The sequence below is a fragment of the Notothenia rossii genome, assembly GCF_949606895.1.
Source record: "Notothenia rossii genome assembly, chromosome: 3".
NCBI lineage: Eukaryota > Metazoa > Chordata > Actinopteri > Perciformes > Nototheniidae > Notothenia > Notothenia rossii.
In genome coordinates this window covers 31,255,004-31,276,446 of record NC_136901.1, presented here as the reverse complement: position 1 = coordinate 31,276,446, position 21,443 = coordinate 31,255,004, and the positions used below count along the sequence as shown (strand labels likewise).

Sequence of the window (21,443 nt, the reverse complement as noted above, 5' to 3'; positions counted from 1 at the left end):
TGCTCATGTGAAGGGAGTGAGGTGATTGAAGAGGAGAAGAGGGCAGGGGATACATCCAAAGTTTTTTGTTTGACATTAAAAGTAACAAAAAAGTAATTGCTGTGCACTTTTTTAGAATGGCGTGATTTGATATATGTTTTATGTTGTTTGTTTTACTGTATTTATGTTTTATAAGGTTTTTAGTTCATGTCCTTCTCTGTATTGAATTGTGTTCTGTTTTATTTGAAAGGTGCGATGTGAATTAAGTTTATATTCACTTGTATTATTATTATTTTACTGGCCAGCCATCACTGCACTCTTGGCTCATTATCATCGGATACTCCCTTCTTTTCTTTTTTTTACAAAACAGGTTGTTGGTGCATTCCACATGTGTGAATGTTGAGTGAAGTGTGAAGCTACGCCACGACAAACAAATAAATATAGATGGTAAGTGTTACGCCCAGGCCTAGGGGAACCTAGGCGCAGCACAAAGTTGCACTCTCCCCACTTTTCCCACTCCCAAGAACATGGACGCCAAGGCAGAGAAAACGTTTGGTAATTTAATTACCAAATCAGAATCACAAAACATGCTGAAAGTCTGTTTACAAAAATAACAAACAGGACTAACAAAACCACAAAACAAACTAACTTTTAACACAAAAATCTTACGTAACAAATGAAATAAATAAACGTACAGGAGAAAACGAATTAACCAAAGAAAAGGCTTTTGCACTCCTGTTGGTGCATTCCACATGTGTGAATGTTGAGTGAAGTGTGAAGGTGCGCCACGACAAACAAATAAATATATAAATGGTAAGTGACGTGTTAAAGGAGGAAGAAATGCAAGAAAACAAAAATAAAGGAATGGGCTTACATAATTATTTACAAAATATGGATTGAATATTGGAAATGACATTGTTATATATAGAAGTAAACATGTATAAGCAGGTTAGAAAAATACAGTTACAAGTACACAACTGTAACTCTTATATGGTTGATTTACTTATATTCTTCTCTGGTGTCAGTTGTGTGACAATTGTATGATACAGTATAGACATTGTTGTATTGAATATGTGATAATTATGTTCCCTTTATTCTTCTTCCCACATCCATTTCAGTCCAATATATTGTATATATATTTTATTAAAAGTTTATTTTTGAAACTTTGTGACCTGTTAGGATACCACACGACTCTTTAACGTACTTTAATACCTATGTCATAATTACAGTGGCCACGTTTTGAAAGATGATGGTAAACCATTAAAGACATTATGGATTAATTGTTGTATGCTATTATATGTTTTGTTTTTTAACTTCCCAGAAGTACAGTCGGCGCGGCACTTCTATGCGGAACACTAGCATTGTGTGAATGCCTCTCCGATTATGTTTTTGAATTACACTGATGACATTGTTTTTGTAAAGCACTAACTGTATGTGCTCCGTCTGCACAACTTTATGATATATGTCCCAGCAGTACTGTTATTATTGAATACTTCAGGTAAACAAAACTTGTTGGCAAATTGCTTGGCACACATAGGAATTAAAATACAGTAGAGTCTCATGCTCCACCCAGTTTTAATGTATTCTGTTGAGAGATTATGTTCTTAGATGTGGTTGCCCCTCTCTATGCAATCTCGAGGGTGAGTTATTGCTTGCTCAATGTATCTACAACCACAATCATGCTCTGATTTTCACTACTTTCCTTTAAACCACTCGACAAATTGTTTTTCATGTCGAGACTTGTTTATCTAGATGTGATCACAATATTATTAATAATAAGTATATGTAAACTATACTCTAACAACCTGGCTCACTCACATCAAATAAGATATGCTTAGGGGATTTTTGACCTAATTTATATATTGTATTATGTATTGGGGTGGCAGTTGCTCAGTCTGTAGGGAATTGCTTTGGGTAACGAAGGGTCACTGGTTCAAGGCCCAATTGGACCAGAAATAGGTGGTGTGGACTGGTAGTTGGATGGGTGGCATTTTGCCTCCTGTGAACTGCTAAAGTTGTATGACCTGGCATATCTCTCCTTTATTCAGGTCATTCTCTCCCTAATATAGTCACATAACAAAGACATGCAAAGCTATCTGCCAAAAACAAATACATTAAGAATAACTTTTTCTTTATGATGTGTGAGATAAAGGCGTTTGAAAAGTGGTAGACAGTGATTAAACGATGTCTTGCTAAGATTGTTCTAACATATGACGAGTCATTGAATTGTCTCATTTTTAGATGAAGGATTGCTTGGTGTCAAGGGTAAATAGAGACAGATAATATCTCTGCTGGAGAATGGATGTTGACATACAATGTGACTGCACAATTGTATTTGCTTGTATTCTTTATCTTCCTTTACTTCTTGGCCAAGGATTTTAAATAAAACCTTCAGTTTGTCTGACATCACATCTGTCTCCAGGTTGCTTGTTTTTCAGAGTGCCACAATGTAAAACAGGCTAAAAATCGTTCAGATATGTAATTGCAAATTACGTTATTTATAGATCAGAAATTTGTCTGAAATGTTGTTGCACCTTAAAGCAATAACAAAGCGCAATTACAGGGTACATCATTTCAGCAGTCAACCTGTCTGTATATTACCAAAGTTTCAAACTCCTTTCTTTTGTTATGCAAATCAAATACGTTGTGACTACGCCTGACCCGTAATGCGAGAGCAGCTTATTACTCATTATTCATAGAAGAGAAAAAGACATTCCAGGTTTCTTAACAGCAATAAAAGAGAGCAACAGCTCTATTGAGCCTTTTATTGTGTGTTGGTTTTTAATGATAGAATGATAGCTCGACAAAATCAACCTCCTCCTGCCCCAAAGCGGTACAGAGTATTCTTCAACAATCAGAATATTACAAACTGCTGTAACACCAATTGTCAATTTAGATACCTCCCCCAACCAACAAAAATGTCTTCTTCTTAACAATCAACCTCTCTCTAAGAAAAATCTGTCTTTGTTGTACAGTAGGCTATGATTTAAAGTCCTTAAAGGTAAATGTGATAAAAACCTATTTTTAAAAATACCATACCTTGATACAGAGGTTTTGACACAAACGTTCACTTTGCTTCTCAAGGGTCAAAGTCACTGACAAAAAAAAATTTTCGTTCCAGAAAAAAATCATGGGAATTTCATTTTTAAATCATTACATTTTGGACGGACATGGATGCAAACTAAAACTTGTGGAGTTGGCTAAGGCATACAAGCACCGTTACACCTCATGATAAACAACACCCAATGTCAACTATCACTCTGTCAGCATCTTCGCTCAGTTTTATATCACACACCCTTCTTTTCTTTTGCGTGATTTGTTTTTAAAAAGTTCCTGGTGCATTCCAACAATGGGAAGTTTGAAGGAAGTTGTACTAGTCTAGTGTAATGGTAGGTTATGACGAACACATATGGATTGATAGTGACGTGTTGAAGGAGCAGTAAGAAATGCAAGATAAAAAAACAACTTGAAATATTCTTAAGTAACAATCCAGAATCCAGAATGATGTTGTTATATTTAATAAATGATGAATGGATATTTATTTGTTTTCACCTAAGTGTCAGTAGAATGTTTAAATGTTTAATTTTCATGGAATTTAGTTTAATAACGTTTGTCACTTTAAATATAAAACCTTTTTGTAAAACACACCTATTTTAATATCTGTTTTATTATATTTAAAAGTTCAAAGACTATAATGGAAAAGCAGTAAGGAGAATTGTGAATTATTGTGTAATGTCATCAAGGCTGAGAGTTTATCAGCAAGAAACACATTTTTAAATTATATTTTTAATTTATCATTGTTTCCATTCATTTCCATCTGACGCTGTTAATTGGGAAGCGTCATAACTAATGTGAGTTACGTGGGCCTTACATTTTCCCAGAAACATTAAGCCTAAATATATATGTCTATACAGACATCTTAGTCATACTGTGTATTATTAATAAATTAATTCACAATCAATATGAATGAATGAATAACATGAAGGCCTTTTGTATTTGTTTTATTAAAACAGGAAACCATCTTTAATTAAGCTTAGGACCATGATAATTATGTCACCACCACAACATCTGGTTGTTAGGGCCTTACCTATTTGACCAACTTAACAAATAATTTCTTGGCAGAATATTATTTGCCTGGTTTAGGACGAGATAATTATCAAATGCCCTAAACCACCAATTCAAATAAACACAACAAGGTTAATGCAGTTATAAGGAAAATGTCCACTTGGATAGAGGAATTCATTGATTAGAAATTGGTAATGAAATGTCAAGATCACCTTGACAAGGCTTTTGGCCATACACAAAATATTCATAATAAACGTTGAACATATCACCCGCATTTTAATTAGGAAAAAATGACAAAGTGGTTGCATGTTGGGCACCCATTAACATTAATTAATTAAAAGGCAGAGGCTGCCATACAGGGTGCCATCAGGAGTGATTTAACATCCTACACACTCACACACTGTAATACAATGGGAAGCAATGTGGGGTTAAGTATCTTGCCCAACGACACTTTGACATGTTGGGGATTGATTAACCGACTCTTGATTGGGAAACAAAATCGTTTACTCCCAAGCCACAGCCGCCCTGGCTCAGTTTCACGAGATACTCCCTCTTTTGTCTTGCAAAACAGGTTTCTGGTGCACTCCAACTGTGAATCTTGATGGATATTCATCTGCATGAAAGTAGGTTATGACCAACAAATACAAATAGATTCAAGGTGCCGTCTTAATCCTTTGGGAAGAAATGAAAAAAATAAAAATAATGGTATTTCATTACAGGAATTTGTATTTATCGAAGTACATATATAGCAAAATGTGTTTATATGATTATTGGTTGGGTTTGAGAATGGATGGTGGCATACAATGTGTTGTCAATAATTAAAGTTTAGCAATAAATGTGTACTGAGATGCTTTCCTCTTTTTCGTTGTTTAAACGATGTTTTGGCTATCCTTGCTATGGACAAATGAATGATAAACTATGTAATTGGCACCCTTCATTCATCGTGAACCATTTATACCTTCATTATACTTTTTTGTAGGATCACTTGCTGCTGTTGTCACAAGATTATGTAATGTATTAGGAAACAACTAAGATGCTTTGTATAACTTTGTTTCAGTTGGTATTTATTGACTTTAGTTGGGTGACTGACTTTGGGGGGCTAGTCACCCTCACTGTTTGCTGTGGTGGGGGCCCCGAGGGAGTAACCGGTTTGCTATGTTTGCCAGGACTGCACTTGTGTCTCCCAAGGTGCACTCAATGTAGCCTGCCTCCCCATGTTATTGCTTCAGCCCATTATAGATTATGTTTTGTTTTCTCATACATAAACTTAGTATTAGATTTTAAGTATGTATTTAAAATGTATTTTAGTCATAAAGATAATTTTAGCTGAATGCTTCCAGTTTATGTGTTTTATTAAGCTCATCATTCGGCAACCTTTTATTGAGCTGTAAATACATTTAATAAAAATACATTTATATTTTGAAATGCTTCTCTGTCCCTCAGTTAAAGAGGCCATTGTATGTTTTTGGGGGTTTTCCCTTTCCTGTAGTATGTTACTCTTTTTGTGTATGTTAATGGTCTTACAAAACTCAGACTTCTAAACAAAAAAAAAGCACCTTTGGAACATTAAAGAAAGTAAACATGTGACAGTAGAGGCACAAAATACAAATATAAACCTGAGAAATTTGCATAATACGGTATGGCCTCTTAAGTGAACCTGTGAACTTAAAGTTATTGGTAGGTAAAGCATTGCCATTTTACACCTATTTCCAGGTGTGGTGTCGGTTCTCCATCTCTTTTAACAATATATACTAATGTCCTGAACAAACCCAACCCCCCACCCACAACAGCGAGCTACTTGCACTGGTGCTATGATGTTTAAAAATGAACCAGCTTTGGGAGATGAGAGCCACAGGAGCAGTGACATTGTTTATTTGCAGAATGCAACTCATAAAGTACAACACATGTAACATCACTAAACAACATTACTGGTGATTACCTCTCTACACTGAATATCAGATGTCTGCTTGCATCGTCTCCCTCTTTTATACTTCCTGCTGCCAGAGTTTTGTTTTTCAGAAATCATTCAAGAAAAACAGCTTATGCACGGCTTTACGCTCACAAAACAGTTTGCTCTTCCCAGTCCCAAACCACACACCTGTACCTGTGAGATCAATGATATGCTGTTGCCCCATTACGCCATCTAGTGTTCAAAATATATAAAAATATATATACAAAATATATATAATATATAAAAATATATATAAAATGTAACCATTGTAATGTGTGCAAATGGGGTTACCCAGCTTCTATGAGTATAGGCGCAGCCCTCTAAGGCTATCGCTATTGGGTAATCCCACTCCACGTGTGCAGCACTGAAAGACTTAATCCACGCCCACCTATGACGTGGGCTCCACCTACGGTCTTTCCGTATAAATAGGAAGTAGTTCCTACAATCTGCTCCCACACAAACAGCTTTTCTTCAGCTATTCGCGGAGCCAGTGGGGCCCGAACCTTAGAGGGCTGCGCCTATACTCATAGAAGCTGGGTTACAGTACATAACCCCAGTTCTATATCGTATAAGGCTTCGCCCTCTAAGGCTATCGCTATTGGGTTAAGGGCGAAGCAGGATGTAGTCCACGCCCCACTGGTCCGTCCGTTACCAGAAGCACAAAAACACACCTACTCAATTAATAACCCATTTTGCCATGCGTAAAGGGGCATCACATTCCCAGGGAAAATAGCATTACAAAACGAATATTCTCTATATGGGAAAGAAGGTAGGCTATATCAGTAGGCTGTCGTTTATAAAAAGTAGAGACCAAAGTCCCACTTGTTAAAACGATCAAAGAGGGGGGAAAGGGCAGCTCTCTAAGTGCCGACAGGCAGGAGAGAGGGCACGCAGTTGAGTCCCCGGCATTACTCACTCTGACAGGATACTCAGTACTGAGTGTGTTAGAGAGGAATGGGAGACATCCCTCAAATAAAAACGAATAAAATAACAGGGGGAAGACCAAGATGCAGCCGTGCAAACGTCTTCCACTGTCATTCCTCCGTGCAACGCCGTGGAGGAGGAAATTCCTCTGGTGCCGTGCGCTTTGATGTTCTCCGGGGGATCCACCCTAGAGGAGACATACGCCTTTGAAACAGTCATACATCAAATCTTATTCGTCCTAATGAGCGCTCTCTGTAATGCACAAACAGACGCATGGAACTGCGTAAAGAAGCCGTGCGTGCAATATAGCATGTCAGCACGCGCACGGGACAGAGGAGATGAGATGTGGCTTCCTCCTCTGATGTGTGAGGAGGAGGAAAGAAGCCCTCCAAAGGTATCACTCTCGATCTAAAAGAGCTTGTGATCACCTTTGGCATAAAAACCGGGTTAGGGCGCAAAAACAGCTGAGCTGCCATCTCCTTGGATCTGGAGACATGACGGAGCAACAGAGAGAGCAGACAAATCACTCACCCCTTTAGCTGATGTCAGAGCCAAGAGCAGAGCTACTTTGGCTGACAAGAACTTTAGGGGGACCTGATCTAAAGGTTCAAATGGAGCTTTACTCAGTGCGCGTAACACTAAAGCCAAAACCCATTGAGGCGCCAAAGCGCGTGACACAGGTCTGAGTCTCTGTGCTCCCCGTATAAAACGTTTTGTCAGCGGGTGACTAAACACCGTGCTGACACCAAACCTACGTGGCAAGATGAAATGGAAGCATCATATGTTTTTACCGTAATATGAGGCAATTCCTGTCCAGCAACAGCTGGAGGAACGACAGCACGAGAGGCAAGGGGTATGTAACGGGGTTCACCGCGGTGAATTTAGTTTTAGGTTGGATATTCGACGGACATTCGCGGACCCGCCAGCAGCGTCAGTTTCCCGGACACGCCGGCAGCGTCAGTTTAACGGGGAGATCTTCTCCGCGAAACGAGGCTTTCACTTAGGGACCATCAACAAATGACATTTACAATTACACAAGAAAAATGTTCTTTTTAATAAATCGACAGCTTCTCGATCGTGTGAATGTGAAGCAAATTCACCCTAGTGCATACATTTATTGAACAAACCTCTTTTTATTGCATTTGCATTTTAATACTTTAAATAGGTTTTATTAATATTTTTGATGGAAACATTTGCTTATTTCTTCAATAACTTCCAGGTCATGCGAACTAATCACTCAAAATCAATGCTGGGTCAAAGAACTACACTGGCCGCATAGGACACACCTCTTTTTATTGCATTTTAACACTCTAAATATTTTTTATTAATATTTTGATGGAAAAATGAGCTTATTTCTTCAATACCTTCCAGGTCATGTGACCGATGCACTCAAAATCAGTGCTGGGTCAAAGAACTACACTGGCTGCATAGGACACACCTCTTTTTATTGCATTTTAACACTAAATATTTTATATTAATATTTTAATGGAAAAATGAGCTTATTTCTTCAATACCTTCCAGGTCATGTGACCTAATCACTCAAAATCAATGTTGGGTCAAAGAACTACACTGGCCGCATAGGACACACCTCTTTTTATTGCATTTTAACACTCTAAATATTTTTTATTAATATTTTGATGGAAAAATTAGCTTATTTCTTCAATACCTTCCAGGTCATGTGACCGATTCACTCAAAATCAGTGCTGGGTCAAAGAACTACACTGGCTGCATAGGACACACCTCTTTTTATTGCATTTTAATAGTCTAAATATTTTTATATTAGTATTTTGATGGAAAAATGAGCTTATTTCTTCAATACCTTCCAGGTCATGTGACCTAATCACTCAAAATCAATGTTGGGTCAAAGAACTACACTGGCTGCATAGGACACACCTCTTTTTATTGCATTTTAACACTCTAAATATTTTATATTAATATTTTGATGGAAAAATTAGCTTATTTCTTCAATACCTTCCTGGTCATGTGACCGATCCACTCAAAATCAATGTTGTGTCAAAGAACTACACTGGCTAAATAGGACACACCTCTTTTTATTGCATTTTAATACTTAACATATTTTTATATTAATATTTGAATGCGAAATTGAGCTTATTTCTTCAATACCTTCCAGGTCATGTGACCTAATCACTCAAAATCAATGCTGGGCCAAAGAACTACACTGGCTGAATAGGACACACCTCTTTTTATTGCATTTTAATACTTAAATAATTTGTATATTAATATTTTGATGCAAAAATGAGCTTATTTCTTCAATACCTTCCAGGTCATGTGACCGATTCACTCAAAATCAATGTTGGGTCAAAGAACTACACTGGCTGAATAGGACACACCTCTTTTTATTCCATTTTAATACTTAAAATATTTTTATATTAATATTTGAATGCAAAATTGAGCTTATTTCTTCAATACCTTCCAGGTCATGTGACCTAATCACTCAAAATCAATGCTGGGCCAAAGAACTACACTGGTTGAATAGGACACACCTCTTTTTATTGCATTTTAATACTTAAATAATTTGTATATTAATACTTTGATGGAAAAATGAGCTTATTTCTTCAATACCTTCCAGGTCATGTGACCGATGCACTCAAAATCAGTGCTGGGTCAAAGAACTACACTGGCTGCATAGGACACACCTCTTTTTATTGCATTTTAACACTAAATATTTTATATTAATATTTTAATGGAAAAATGAGCTTATTTCTTCAATACCTTCCAGGTCATGTGACCTAATCACTCAAAATCAATGTTGGGTCAAAGAACTACACTGGCCGCATAGGACACACCTCTTTTTATTGCATTTTAACACTCTAAATATTTTTTATTAATATTTTGATGGAAAAATTAGCTTATTTCTTCAATACCTTCCAGGTCATGTGACCGATTCACTCAAAATCAGTGCTGGGTCAAAGAACTACACTGGCTGCATAGGACACACCTCTTTTTATTGCATTTTAATAGTCTAAATATTTTTATATTAGTATTTTGATGGAAAAATGAGCTTATTTCTTCAATACCTTCCAGGTCATGTGACCTAATCACTCAAAATCAATGTTGGGTCAAAGAACTACACTGGCTGCATAGGACACACCTCTTTTTATTGCATTTTAACACTCTAAATATTTTATATTAATATTTTGATGGAAAAATTAGCTTATTTCTTCAATACCTTCCTGGTCATGTGACCGATCCACTCAAAATCAATGTTGTGTCAAAGAACTACACTGGCTAAATAGGACACACCTCTTTTTATTGCATTTTAATACTTAAAATATTTTTATATTAATATTTTAATGCGAAATTGAGCTTATTTCTTCAATACCTTCCAGGTCATGTGACCTAATCACTCAAAATCAATGCTGGGCCAAAGAACTACACTGGCTGAATAGGACACACCTCTTTTTATTGCATTTTAATACTTAAATAATTTGTATATTAATATTTTGATGCAAAAATGAGCTTATTTCTTCAATACCTTCCAGGTCATGTGACCGATTCACTCAAAATCAATGTTGGGTCAAAGAACTACACTGGCTGAATAGGACACACCTCTTTTTATTCCATTTTAATACTTAAAATATTTTTATATTAATATTTGAATGCAAAATTGAGCTTATTTCTTCAATACCTTCCAGGTCATGTGACCTAATCACTCAAAATCAATGCTGGGCCAAAGAACTACACTGGTTGAATAGGACACACCTCTTTTTATTGCATTTTAATACTTAAATAATTTGTATATTAATACTTTGATGCAAAAATTAGCTTATTTCTTCAATAACTTCCAGGTCATGTGACCGATTCACTGAAAATCAGTGCTGGGTCAAAGAACTACACTGGCTGCATAGGACACACCTCTTTTTATTGCATTTTAATAGTCTAAATATTTTTATATTAGTATTTTGATGGGAAAATGAGCTTATTTCTTCAATACCTTCCAGGTCATGTGACCTAATCACTGCAAATCAATGTTGGGTCAAAGAACTACACTGGCTGCATAGGACACACCTCTTTTTATTGCATTTTAACACTCTAAATATTTTATATTAATATTTTAATGGAAAAATTACCTTATTTCTTCAATACCTTCCAGGTCATGTGACCTAATCACTCAAAATCAATGTTGGGTCAAAGAACTACACTGGCTGCATAGGACACACCTCTTTTTATTGCATTTTAATACTTAAATAATTTGTATATTAATACTTTGATGCAAAAATTAGCTTATTTCTTCAATAACTTCCAGGTCATGTGACCGATTCACTGAAAATCAGTGCTGGGTCAAAGAACTACACTGGCTGCATAGGACACACCTCTTTTTATTGCATTTTAATAGTCTAAATATTTTTATATTAGTATTTTGATGGGAAAATGAGCTTATTTCTTCAATACCTTCCAGGTCATGTGACCTAATCACTGAAAATCAATGTTGGGTCAAAGAACTACACTGGCTGCATAGGACACACCTCTTTTTATTGCATTTTAACACTCTAAATATTTTATATTAATAATTTAATGGAAAAATTACCTTATTTCTTCAATACCTTCCAGGTAATGTGACCTAATCACTCAAAATCAATGTTGGGTCAAATAACTACACTGGCTGCATAGGACACACCTCTTTTTATTGCATTTTAACACTCTAAATATTTTATATTAATATTTTGATGGAAAAATGAGCTTATTTCTTCAATACCTTCCAGGTCATGTGACCGATTCACTCAAAATCAGTGCTGGGTCAAAGAACTACACTGGCTGCATAGGACACACCTCTTTTTATTGCATTTTAATAGTCTAAATATTTTTATATTAGTATTTTGATGGAAAAATTAGCTTATTTCTTCAATACCTTCCAGGTCATGTGACCTAATCGCTCAAAATCAATATTGGGTCAAAGAACTACACTGGCTGCATCGGGCACACCTCTTTTTATTGCATTTTAATACTTTAAATATTTTTATATTAATATTTTGATGGAAAAATTACCTTATTGCTTCAATGGAGGATCCTGTGACCTAAGATGTTCATCGTCATAACCACACTGTAGCTATGTTCGTATGACAAATAAAAACCTTGAACCTTGATTCATGAATTAAAGTGCTACTTGTTGTTTTGCCCGCTGACCGGCTGGTCCTGTTGCTCGTCTTTTTTTTGTAACTAGCTGATGCTCAATCTAATCCTGTTCTTCAAAGTCACTGTCGGACACATTCTGATACACCTTCCTCTTCCTCTACATCATCGTCAAATGGTTCTCTCTCTTCCAAAATCATTTGCAAGGCCCTCTGAGCAGAGCATAATTTGGCCATCTTGATCAGTTGTGATAAGACACACACACACACACACACACACACACACACACACACACACACACACACACAATTTCCACATTCGTGTTAGCCCCGAACCTCCTGTTTGTAATATAAATGTGTAGTACAGTGGGTGGTCATTTTAAATGTGTTTTGATATAAGTTCTTCACAGAAAATTAGCCAACGCCATTGAGTGTGAGGTTGAACAAATAATGTATCATATCATTTTTGTTGATTTATTTATATAGATTTTTTGATTAGATCATAGATACGTCCATGAGTTAAGACCATGGTTAAGACATGATATGATGATTCACACTCATGTACAGGTGGCGGTATGCACCTTTAAAGTTGTTTGCAATACGCCAAACATCGAGAGAAGAAGAAGAAGAAGAAGAAGAAGAAGAAGAAGAAGAAGAAGAAGAAGAAGAAGAAGAAGAACACGAAGAAGATATTTTGGAAACCAGATCACATTGTTTGATCTAAAAATGGTGCGCTTCAAAAAAGGCAAGACAAAGAAAGCTTTAGACCTGTGGCAACAAGCAGGAGGTAGAGATTTCATCACCAGGTCTTTAATTTCTCATGGTTTTAGTGAAGTTAATGTTACAACTGAGCAGTGGTCCTCAGTTACACTTACAGTGTTTAAAGGTAATAAGAAAGAGCATCTTAAGTGGTTGAGGGTCATCTGGGGTGAAGACCGACGTGGAGTCCGGACTGAGGTGCTTCAAGCAGGTACTGTTAAAAAATAATTTTGATGAGCCCCAGAGCAGAGTCCCGCCTCGGATACCCGGCGGATAACCCGCAAAATAGTTGTGTAACGGGCAGACCCGGCGGCAGACATACGTCTCTGGGCGGGCATTTGATTTGCCAGGGCGGGCCCACCCCGAAACTTACATTTCCCGGGAAATCTGAATTGTCAACGGGGGTGGGGACTTAAGCAAGCACGCAGGCAAACTTGAGGAGCGTACACAGGGTGGAGTGAGGTTGAGCGATAAAGAGAAGGGGGAGAGAGAGAGAGAGAGATTGAGCGAGGGGCAGATAGCGTGTGCAGCGGTCTGTTTGCGCACAGAACCGGAGTTTGTGAGAGAGCCGGCTTGTCATACTGATATATACTGATATTCTGTACAAACTGTGAAGTCCACTGAGACAAATGTAACATTTGTGATATTGGGCTATATAAATAAACATTGATTGATTGATTGATTGATTGAGAGTCAATTTCTCTGAGTTGCCATATTCCTTTCATGAACCACTTCCTGATATCCATTGTTGCAGATAAATATAAATGATAATAGACAAACTAACCTAGCAAGAGTATACTGTCAGGCTGCTGTGCCGCATCTCACTCAAACACCCACATGACTCAACCCAGCGAAAAACCAGTCTCGCGCGCAGCCTTTCATTCAGAATTTCATTCAGAATTTCATAGCAAAATTAAAAAAATGATATTAAACTAATCTTTCAACATAGTTTAAAACAAAAATAAATATTAGGACAGAGCCCTACAAATAACAACCATAAACATAATAATAAAACAATTACAATGTTGTATTCAGCCCTGATTAAAACTGCGGGCCCAAATCCTGGATGGGCGGGCCCGGCCCCATGGGGCTCGCCCATGACGCCGGGTCTGGTAACGGGCAAAACATACACGTAGGCCCATTTCCAGGGGTGCACATAACTGGTACGCAGGTACGCATGCGCGGAAACAATCTGAATTGCGTACCGTCACTTGTGTCACAAAGCGCATTTGCGTACCGTGGTACTTGTGAAGCTTTTCCAGAAGGCGGTTCGATCACCGGACGACAGAGTCGGTCTCCGTGTGCACAGACGGGGCTAATGTTAACGTCGGTCTGTACAACGGAATTGTGCCAAAAACTACGCCAACCGGCTGCGGAGGGAGACTCACTGGAGAACTGCGCTAAAACAGCTGATCACAACGTTCACGCTCTGTGGTCACGAAGTACTCCACTAGCCCCCCCAAAAATTCACAACGGGTCGGGTCGTGGGTCTTATATCATCAGGTCGGGTCCAGATTTGACTTGAAGATAATTGCGTGTAACGGGTCGGTTCGCAGTTGCTACTGAGCTGAGAGGGTTCGGGTGGTTGCAGATTTGCAAAACTGGACCCATGCAGGACTCTGCCCCAGAGGCTTTTAAGTTGAAGCTTAACCCTTGTGAATCCCTTTTTAAAAACATTACTCTGAAAACACTAACGACAAAAATGTCTGCATCTAAAAATACTGTAATAAAGATATTATAGGCTATGTTAATAATGTTGTTCCACTTTCAATTACTTACATTTTTTAACCCAATTCAGTGCTGATCATAATTATCAAATGTTCATTCACTTTTATTTTTTTCGCTAGGGATTTGAAAGTCACTATTTTGATTACACATTATTAAGAACATGTTTCCAAAACACTAACATCTTTACCAAATGCCGTGTCATATTCTTAACACAATCAGAATGCTCGCAAAATTAAACAGTAGCCTGGATAATACATTTCATTAGGGAGGCATAAGGGTTAATGTTCTTATTTAATTAAATACTACAGCCATCACAGTAGGATGTTAACATAATTTACTATAATTGACCCAAGGATGGCAGATTGCTTAAAGTTGCATTGTAGTCATGCAATAAGAGATACAGTAGTTAAATGAGATTTTTTACTTTTGTAATGTTTGTATTTAGGAAAATATGTCAGTGAAAGAGGGAGAGATGGACAGCACAGTATCAAGAAACAGTCTTACAGCGCACCTACGGGTGAGGAAGACGAGGACACAAGTCAGGATGAAAAGGAAATAAGTAACGCACAGCCACAGTCTGAGATAGACACAGAAGAGTCAGACCAACAAAGTACAGAGACAGACACCAAAACGACAACAACAATGAACAGAAAGGGACAAAGAGGCAAGGACAAGAAAGGGCCAGAAAAGGATAAAAAAAGAAAAAGAAACAAACGAAAAACAGGGACAGAGCCTGTGGGGAAAGATGAAGATAAGAACGATGAAGAAAAACAGTCTTACAGCGCACCTACAGGTGAGAAAGACGAGGACACAAGTCAGGATGACAGGGAAATAAGTAACGCACAGCCACAGTCTGAGATAGACACAGAAGAGTCAGACCAACAAAGTACAGAGACAGCCGCCAAAATGACAACAAAAATGAACAGAAAGTGCAAAGCAGGGCCAAAAAAGTTCAAAATTGCCATGACAAGAAAACAATGGAACAAAATTAAACCTAAACATTGCAAAAAAAAACTCCGTCCCCCCTGGACTGATACATTTTATCAGGAATTTTTGAAAAATAATCCATGCTGCACACTTGCTTTCAAATACCAGCATGTTAAGACAAATGATAGCCGTAAAAAGAATTCGCCATTTTTCTGTGCCTCTGCAAAATGCACATTTAATGGATGCAACGCTGTCTACAGTTTCTCAAAAAAGAACAGGCCAAAATCAACGGATAAAAAAATATTTTTTAAAGTCATGCGCATTGGTGAAGTTATACACCATAAAAATCAAAGGCGATTTAGACCAGCAAAATACACGAGAAGAGGAACAATTTCCAAAGCCTTAACCAGTGGTGTCAGCAATTATTATTACACTATGTTGAGACAGACACCAGTAGAGGAAATAATGGCTGGTAACATAAGCAGAAGCCTCACCAAAGACGTATTAAAGAAAATATCCTCTGAAGTGAAGAAAAGTGCAAGGCTCCACGATGACATGATGCTTGAACTCATGTTGACTCAAAAAATAATCAAAGAGAGCAGCAGTCATGCATCATCAAAAGGCTATCTTCAGCACCTACAAATTGATCCGTTTGCTGTGCATTTATACACAGATGCTGGAATAAAGATATTGACTGAGCACTTGAAAAAGCCAACACCTACGGCCCTCTACCTTGATGCCACAGGCAGCGTGATACAGAAAATTCCTGATCAAAATAAGCGGGTCTTGTATTATGCTTTGGTTTTGCCCGGAATGGGTAAGGATAAGCCTCCCTTGCCTGTCACAGAACTGATCACCAATAGCCATTCCATTCCATCTATTTCCCATTGGCTCATGGAATTTAAGAGAAAGTTGTCTTACACAACAAAAAGAAAGATAGCACAGGTTGAGACAGATTATAGTTGGGCTCTGATAAACAGTGTGCTTCTGTCTTTTAACAGGGAAAATATGTCAGTGTACCTTGACAGAGCATTTGAAATAGTGTCTGGACAAACTGAACTGATTCCTAACTTCACTGTGCTGCATCTGTGCTCTGCTCATATCATGAAGGCTGTGTCACAAGCATTTGGAAAAAAAACTGTAGACAGAGGCACACAGGAATATGCAACATTCTGTTTCGCGTACATCCTGAACTGCACAAGTATGCAGGAAGCCTTTGATGTTTTTTATCATATGTGTGTGCTTTTTGATGCAGAGGAGTACACTAATTTGGTGAAACAGAGCAAAATGTACCTCGACAAGTGCATTTTGCAAACTCGGGACGTGAAACTGGAGGAAAGTGGACATGTAATGGGAGAGGAGGAAAGCAAAATGGAAAAAAATGCTCATAACATTATTGGAAAGTCCCCTTTTACACAAGCTTTTCAAGTCAGACGGGACCAAGCAGAGTGTGACATTCTCTCTGACGATGCTGTTCATGTAAAAAACGACTACCTCTGTCCTGGTGCCATTGATGCACTGTTAAAAAACTACATGGGGATCTTCCCATTGTGGAGTGGTTTGTTGCTTGGGGATCTGTCGCGACATAGAAAAGGTACCTCTAAAAAAGATGGAAGTCATAAAACCAGGGATACCAACTGCCATGTTGAGCTCTGGTTTGGGTTGGTCAAACACTCCATCCTTTTAAAAAAAAAGTACCTGAGACCAGCTGAGTTTGTCTCCAAAATGTATGCCTCAATACAAGGAAGATATATAGAGCACATTCAGCAACACAATCTGCCAATGCATATTCTGGACAAAAACTTTGGACATCCTAGCAGGCCAGATGATGACCACGAGGAACAGTGGAACAAGCGGGAAAGTTCTGCTGGTCACACCAAGCCCAAGTCCAAGTACTTCAATCCACCAAAAACACTACCCAACCCCAAGAGCCCACCTGCCACAAAGGTGAAGAAAAGAAAAGTGGACCAACAGGAAAAATATGCACAGGGAAATGTGAGTTTCTCTAAGACTTACTATGTTCAGAGTGTGTAAATTGTTCTCCAGCATTTTCATTGTAACAATGGAATAAGTAAATATTGTCAGAAAGTAAAGCATGGACTAAATTGGTGAGTGAGGTGAAGGACAAAGGACATGAAGTATTATAACCCAATATGATTAGGTGCATGTTGTAGGGGGAGAATATGAAGATGAAAAATGTAAATACAGCATACAAACTTATAACAGAAACTAGATTTCTAAATCAGACTTTAAACTGCAATTACAGTTTCTGTTCCTGAGCAGCCTGTTTAATGTCATTTAGTGAAAACTCTAAAAGGGACTGAGGTTAAATGCATACACATGGACAGTTTAATTATATTTTGTGTATGTAGCTTTGATGGTGCATACAAAAACAAGGCCTCCACCCAAACATTCAAGATTGTTAACCCTCTGGTATCATTCAAATGCGCTACCCTAATTAGTCATTCGGGACAAAAATGTCCAGAGTGATACCGGAGGGTTAAAAGATTCCTCAAGTGTCCATATTAAACAGAATGCATCTATTTCCCCTCAATCTTGACTTAGTTGACCTGGCTGTGGAAAAAAAAGGACACCGAGGTGGTCGTGGCAGTGCTCCCCTCACAGATGAAAGGACGCATCTTACTTATCCGCCACTGTGAGCTATGCTCACTTCGACCCCACCAGTGGTTGACAGGGGAGGTATGTTACTACATGTTTCAAGTGTCTGAAGTTTCACTCTACACTGTGTCATTTTCTTTATCTAGCATTTAACGATTTCTGCCCAAAAAGTATCTGAGGAATATGCATTAATTGGCAAATTGTTATGATTTTTTTTGCCAGGTAATTGAAGGCGTGTTTCATGTTGCTGCCGACAAATTCGGCGTTGTGAACAAAATGTACTTGCTAAATCACTACACAGCAGGTGTCATTTTGTTCGGGGACAGAACTCAGCTAACATCTCACAGTTTACCAAAGGTAATGTGTGTGGTCTGTGTATGTTTATGTGTGTGGTGTGTTGTGTTTGTGCATGGTGATACTTTAGGGGGAAGTAGGTGTGGATTTGATATGTGGGCTCACACTCACCCATTAGGTACATGGAGTGAAGCATTGGCTGAGATCTTAAATAGGAAATTAACTGAGATTATTTTACTGTATCCTCTCTGAAACTATAGTCATTAGTTAAATCACCTGATAAATCTACTTACTTTTGAATTTCCATACCAACACTTGTTTTAAGCACGACAAATGAATGGCACAAGAACATAATTGTCAGACTAATGTTGTTGTTATTTTTACCTTAGCCTTCAAGTTTGTTTTAATCCTTTATTTGATGGCATTATAGGTAAAATTTGACAACTATGAAGCTGTCCTGTCCTTTGTACTTGTCAACAACAACCACTGGAAGTTGCTGGTTTGTAATTATTTTTGTTATTGTATTATTTCTGTTAAAGCACAAGACTTACATGGTGAAACCAAAAATATTTTTTGATGAAAAGTGCTTTTACTTTTTCACAGTACATTCATGCCAAAACCAGCACCGTATTCCTGGTGGATCCAGCTCAAAGCATCGAAGAGCTTGATGACTCCGAACATGCTGCCAAAAGAATACAGTAAATCAAAATTCAATAGATATTTGAAAATTCAAGGAAAAACTATATTTAAACGTAAAAAATGTGTCACATTTAGTTACATTCATACTCACAGACAGCATTGAAAGCATTTTCAACAGTCTGATACAGTCTGTGTTCAGACAGTGATATCTATAGCTGACCTGTGGCTGCCCCTTATACAAATAAATGGTCATATGGTGAATACAAACAGTATGAATTTCTGTTACATTATCTTTAGGAGCCACATAATTAGAAATGTAAAGTGTGTTGACATTATCCTTTCTCAGGGAGTACTTCAGGATGAGGAGGACACGCCACAGCATAACAGACTGGGTGGATGTTAAGTGGAAGGGAGGCGTTATGGGTCACCCACTTCAAAAGGATGGATGTAGCTGTGGTGTCGTTGTTGTGAAGGTGAGCTGAAGAGATTCTGTTTTCATCCAGTTAACAAGCAGAGTTTTTAATGTGAAAGACAGTTTAATGCAAGGACGGATTTAAAAAAGCTGTCAAAAGTAGTGGTTGACCGATAAAGGTTTTTTAAAGGCCGATGCTGATCCCCATAATATTTAGCAGGCAGGTTGGCCAATGGACAATATATAGTATAATGCCGATATCATGTTGTTGTTTATTGTATTTTTCACAACTGACAACAATTGGATTATGACACAACATTGTTGAACTTAAATTAGTATTCACTTGAACACAGAAAGTTTAATTGACAAAACTTTGCTTCTGAATATCTCAAAATTCCAATAATAGGACCGGTCTATATCAATAATCAAAGGTTTTGGGAGGCATTCTAGTCAAGGGTGGATGTTTTCTATAATGTGTCTCATGTTTTTGTCTGTATCTGTATTACTATACAATAAAGAAGAAAAACCCTCCATAACATAAGTGTTGTTTGTTTAGATGGCAAAGGCAGTCATGGAATCCTTCCCTCTGATCCCGAATGTGAATTTCGAGTGTTCAAAGAAATACATGACACAGGAGAGGAGAGAACTGGCTCTCGAAATCCTTGAGGCATCAGGTAAATAAATATGAATATATGTATATGTATATATGGGTGTCTGTATGTATATATATATATATATATATATGTATTTATATAGAAGCTGACATACATGTATTGTTATCTTGTTTCAGTCTTTGATGAGCACACTTATTGTGCTATGTGTGCTGCCTTAAGGCCTCCAGGATCTGGATCTCCCATCACAGACTGGGTGAGCTGTTGTGAAGAAAATGTGTAATTGTGATGTCTACATTTATTTATTTATTTAACAGGGACAGTGCACATTAATGAACATTTCTGTAAATATGCCAGAGTTAGCCAAGAGGCTATTTTTCATCTGTAGTCCCTGGACAGATTTTAAAAGTCAACCTAAAACACATTTAATTTTAAACAACTAAATACAATACATTTAAAAAATGCAACACTCACTACTGGAATACTTAAATCAAAAAATGTAAAAGACAGAACAATAAAACAAAAAAAATAAAACAAAACAATAGAGCATGTTAAAACACAGGGAGTGGGTTTTAAGGAGTAGATGATTGTGTCAGCTGATTCCTCACTAACACTTGAGTATTAAGACAACTGAATGGTAATCTAAGGTACAAATATATTATAAATACATTATTTCTTTCACTTCAACAGGTTCAGTGTGATGACTGCGAACGATGGTACCATGCCCAGTGTCTGGCAATGGACAGCAGAGACCTTAAAAAGGCAGAGACAGGATATTGGAAATGTCCTTTGTGCAAGTAATACTTGAAATGTGCTCAATGATGACGATTAGTAAAACATGTGTCCTGTGTAGCCTTGTTTGTATTACTTTCTGATCATTAATCACTGGGTCACATGACAGGGAAGCTATAGAAAAAACCCTGAATTTGTAATAGAAATATGAATATTAAATAGAGGATGTAATATTATCCGATATAAAGAGCTGTTTCTATTGTGTACAGACTAGTATTCAATTAATAAAGTGATTTTGAGTCACTAGTTATTGAAGAAATAAGCTAATTTTCACATAAAATTATTAATATAAAAGTATTTAGTGGGTTAAAATGCAATAAAAAGAGGTGTGTCCTATTCAGCCAGTGTAGTTCTTTGGCCCAGCACTGATTTTGAGTGAATCGGTCACATGACCTGGAAGGTATTGAAGAAATAAGCTCATTTTTGCATCAAAGTATTAATATACAAATTATTTAAGTATTAAAATTGAATAAAAAGAGGTGTGTCCTATTCAGCCAGTGTAGTTCTTTGGCCCAGCATTGATTTTGAGTGATTAGGTCACATGACCTGGAAGGTATTGAAGAAATAAGCTCAATTTCGCATTAAAATATTAATATAAAAATATTTTAAGTATTAAAATGCAATAAAAAGAGGTGTGTCCTATTCAGCCAGTG

General features: G+C 37.4%; 1 protein-coding gene across 3 annotated transcripts; it reads left to right on the top strand.

The window, feature by feature from the left end:
- Nucleotides 1-12,677: 12,677 nt before the first annotated feature.
- On the top strand, nucleotides 12,678-20,848 carry LOC307031236 (uncharacterized protein). Of its 3 annotated transcripts, XM_079668151.1 has the most exons (10): nucleotides 12,680-12,979; nucleotides 14,942-17,418; nucleotides 17,989-18,123; nucleotides 18,265-18,399; nucleotides 18,767-18,835; nucleotides 18,940-19,034; nucleotides 19,322-19,448; nucleotides 19,944-20,061; nucleotides 20,178-20,254; nucleotides 20,689-20,848. In XM_079668151.1, the coding sequence occupies exons 1-10, from the start codon at nucleotides 12,736-12,738 to the stop codon at nucleotides 20,797-20,799; spliced, it is 3,588 nt and encodes a 1,195-aa protein (XP_079524277.1). In that variant the 5' UTR covers nucleotides 12,680-12,735; the 3' UTR covers nucleotides 20,800-20,848. The 3 variants fall into 3 exon arrangements, with proteins under 3 accessions (XP_079524278.1, XP_079524277.1, XP_079524279.1); XM_079668152.1 differs by lacking the exon at nucleotides 18,767-18,835 and having other exon boundaries at nucleotides 12,678-12,979; XM_079668153.1 differs by lacking the exon at nucleotides 14,942-17,418 and having other exon boundaries at nucleotides 12,682-12,979.
- The last annotated feature ends 595 nt before the right edge of the window (nucleotides 20,849-21,443 follow it).